Here is a 1,775-nt window from a genome sequence, read left to right on the forward strand (position 1 = left end):
ATGATTTAAAAAATAATTCAAATCAAGATAGAAGAGAATATTTTAAACTGATAATGGACAGCTATAACAGCTTTGTAGGTATAAAGGTGACCCTGGAGGCAGATCTGGGCTGAGTGAGTCACAGGAGGGAGGGAAGATTAAGCCTCCCAGCCACGGTCTGTTGCATAAAGAATCTGGAGGGTAGAGCTCTGAAGCTGGAAATTCGAGGGGCTCCCAGGGGTCCCCCATGGTCCCAGCAACACAGAATTTCACATTGGTGCATCTTCCTCTTGTAGGGATGAACCAGACTTTGAATAGCAGCAGGACCACAGAGTTGGCCCTAAATCATTCCACAGGGAGCGTGGTGCACATGGCCTGCCTGGTGCTGAGCTCCCTGTCCATGTTCACCTGCCTGTGCGGGATGGCAGGCAACAGCATGGTGATCTGGCTGCTGGGATTTCGAGTGCACAGGACTCCCTTCTCCATCTATATCCTCAACCTGGCCGCAGCCGACCTCCTCTTCCTCTTCAGCGTGGCTGCCATGCTCAGCCTGGAAACCCAGCCCCTGGTCAGTACCACTGACAAGGTCCACGAGCTGATGAAGAGACTGAAGTACTTTGCCTACACAGTGGGCCTGAGCCTGCTGACAGCCATCAGCACCCAGCGCTGTCTCTCCGTGCTCTTCCCTATCTGGTTCAAGTGTCACCAGCCCAGGCACCTGTCAGCCTGGGTGTGCGCCCTGCTCTGGATGCTGTGTCTCCTGACAAATGGGTTGACCTCTTGCTTCTGCAGCAAGTTCTTGAAATTCAATGAAGACCAGTGCTTCAGGGTGGACATGGTCCAGGCTGCCCTCATCATGGGGGTCTTAACCCCAGTGATGACTCTGTCCAGCCTGACCCTCTTTGTCCAGGTGCGGAGAAGCTCCCAGCAGTGGCGGCGGCAGCCCACTCGGCTGTTCGTGGTGGTCCTGGCCTCTGTCCTGGTGTTCCTCACCTGTTCCCTGCCCCTGGGCTTCTACTGGTTCGTGCTGTACTGGTTGAACCTGCCGCCTGACATGCAGGTCCTGTGCTTCAACTTGTCACGCCTCTCCTCGTCCATGAGCAGCAGCGCTAACCCCCTCATCTACTTCCTGGTGGGCAGCCGGAGAAGTCACAGGCTGCAGGGGTCGCTGGGGACTGTGCTCCAAAGGGCAGTTCGTGAGGAACCAGAGCTGGAAGGTGGGGAGACGCCCACCACGGGCACCAATGAGATGGGGGCTTGAGAGCCACCCACAGGTGCTTCCCATCTGTGCGAGCCTATGTCCTGGAGATTCCCGAGCCGTGAGCTGCCTCCCACCTCATCCCTGCCAAGTGCCTGGCCAGCCTTCTTGGGGGAGCCCCAAGGACTTTGCAACTGCGTGTGGGGGTCACTTCCCTGCATGTCAAAGCTCCCCACACCACCTGTGTCCTGGATCTCACAATGCAACTCTGCGGGAAGATGCAATTTATTTGGTTGTAGCAGACCATCTGGTTGGGGGAAAATATTAGCTTTTAGCCCTACCCTGCTGTAAGCTGGTTATCTGTGGGTGAATAACAGGCATCTCATTTGAATATGAAAGCTTTCTCCCAACCACCTTCTCTGCCTGAGACAGCATCTTTGTGCAGGGGCAGGTGACCTCGGGGGATCTTTGGCCCTATGCTGGTCCTTGGGTGGCACCAAGTGGCCACCAAGGCGGTGCCCCCGTGCACCTTTCCCCAGGTGTGCCTGCAGTCTGCAAGTAAACGGTGTCGCCATCGCTGACCCAGATCTCGCTGGCT

General features: G+C 56.1%; 1 protein-coding gene across 1 annotated transcript; it reads left to right on the plus strand.

Moving 5' to 3' along the window:
• Window positions 1-275: 275 nt before the first annotated feature.
• Window positions 276-1,240, plus strand: MRGPRD (MAS related GPR family member D). The gene has a single exon (XM_033206812.1). It carries the CDS (start codon window positions 278-280, stop codon window positions 1,238-1,240), a length of 963 nt encoding a protein of 320 aa, XP_033062703.1. The 5' UTR covers window positions 276-277.
• Window positions 1,241-1,775: the final 535 nt, after the last annotated feature.

Source organism: Trachypithecus francoisi, unplaced genomic scaffold, assembly GCF_009764315.1.
Source record: "Trachypithecus francoisi isolate TF-2019V2 unplaced genomic scaffold, Tfra_2.0 Lachesis_group8, whole genome shotgun sequence".
Lineage (NCBI taxonomy): Eukaryota > Metazoa > Chordata > Mammalia > Primates > Cercopithecidae > Trachypithecus > Trachypithecus francoisi.

Excerpts from the sequence above, each read along its gene's own strand:
- MRGPRD (XM_033206812.1), top strand. The coding sequence starts at position 278 with ATGAACCAGACTTTGAATAGCAGCAGGACCACAGAGTTGGCCCTAAAT.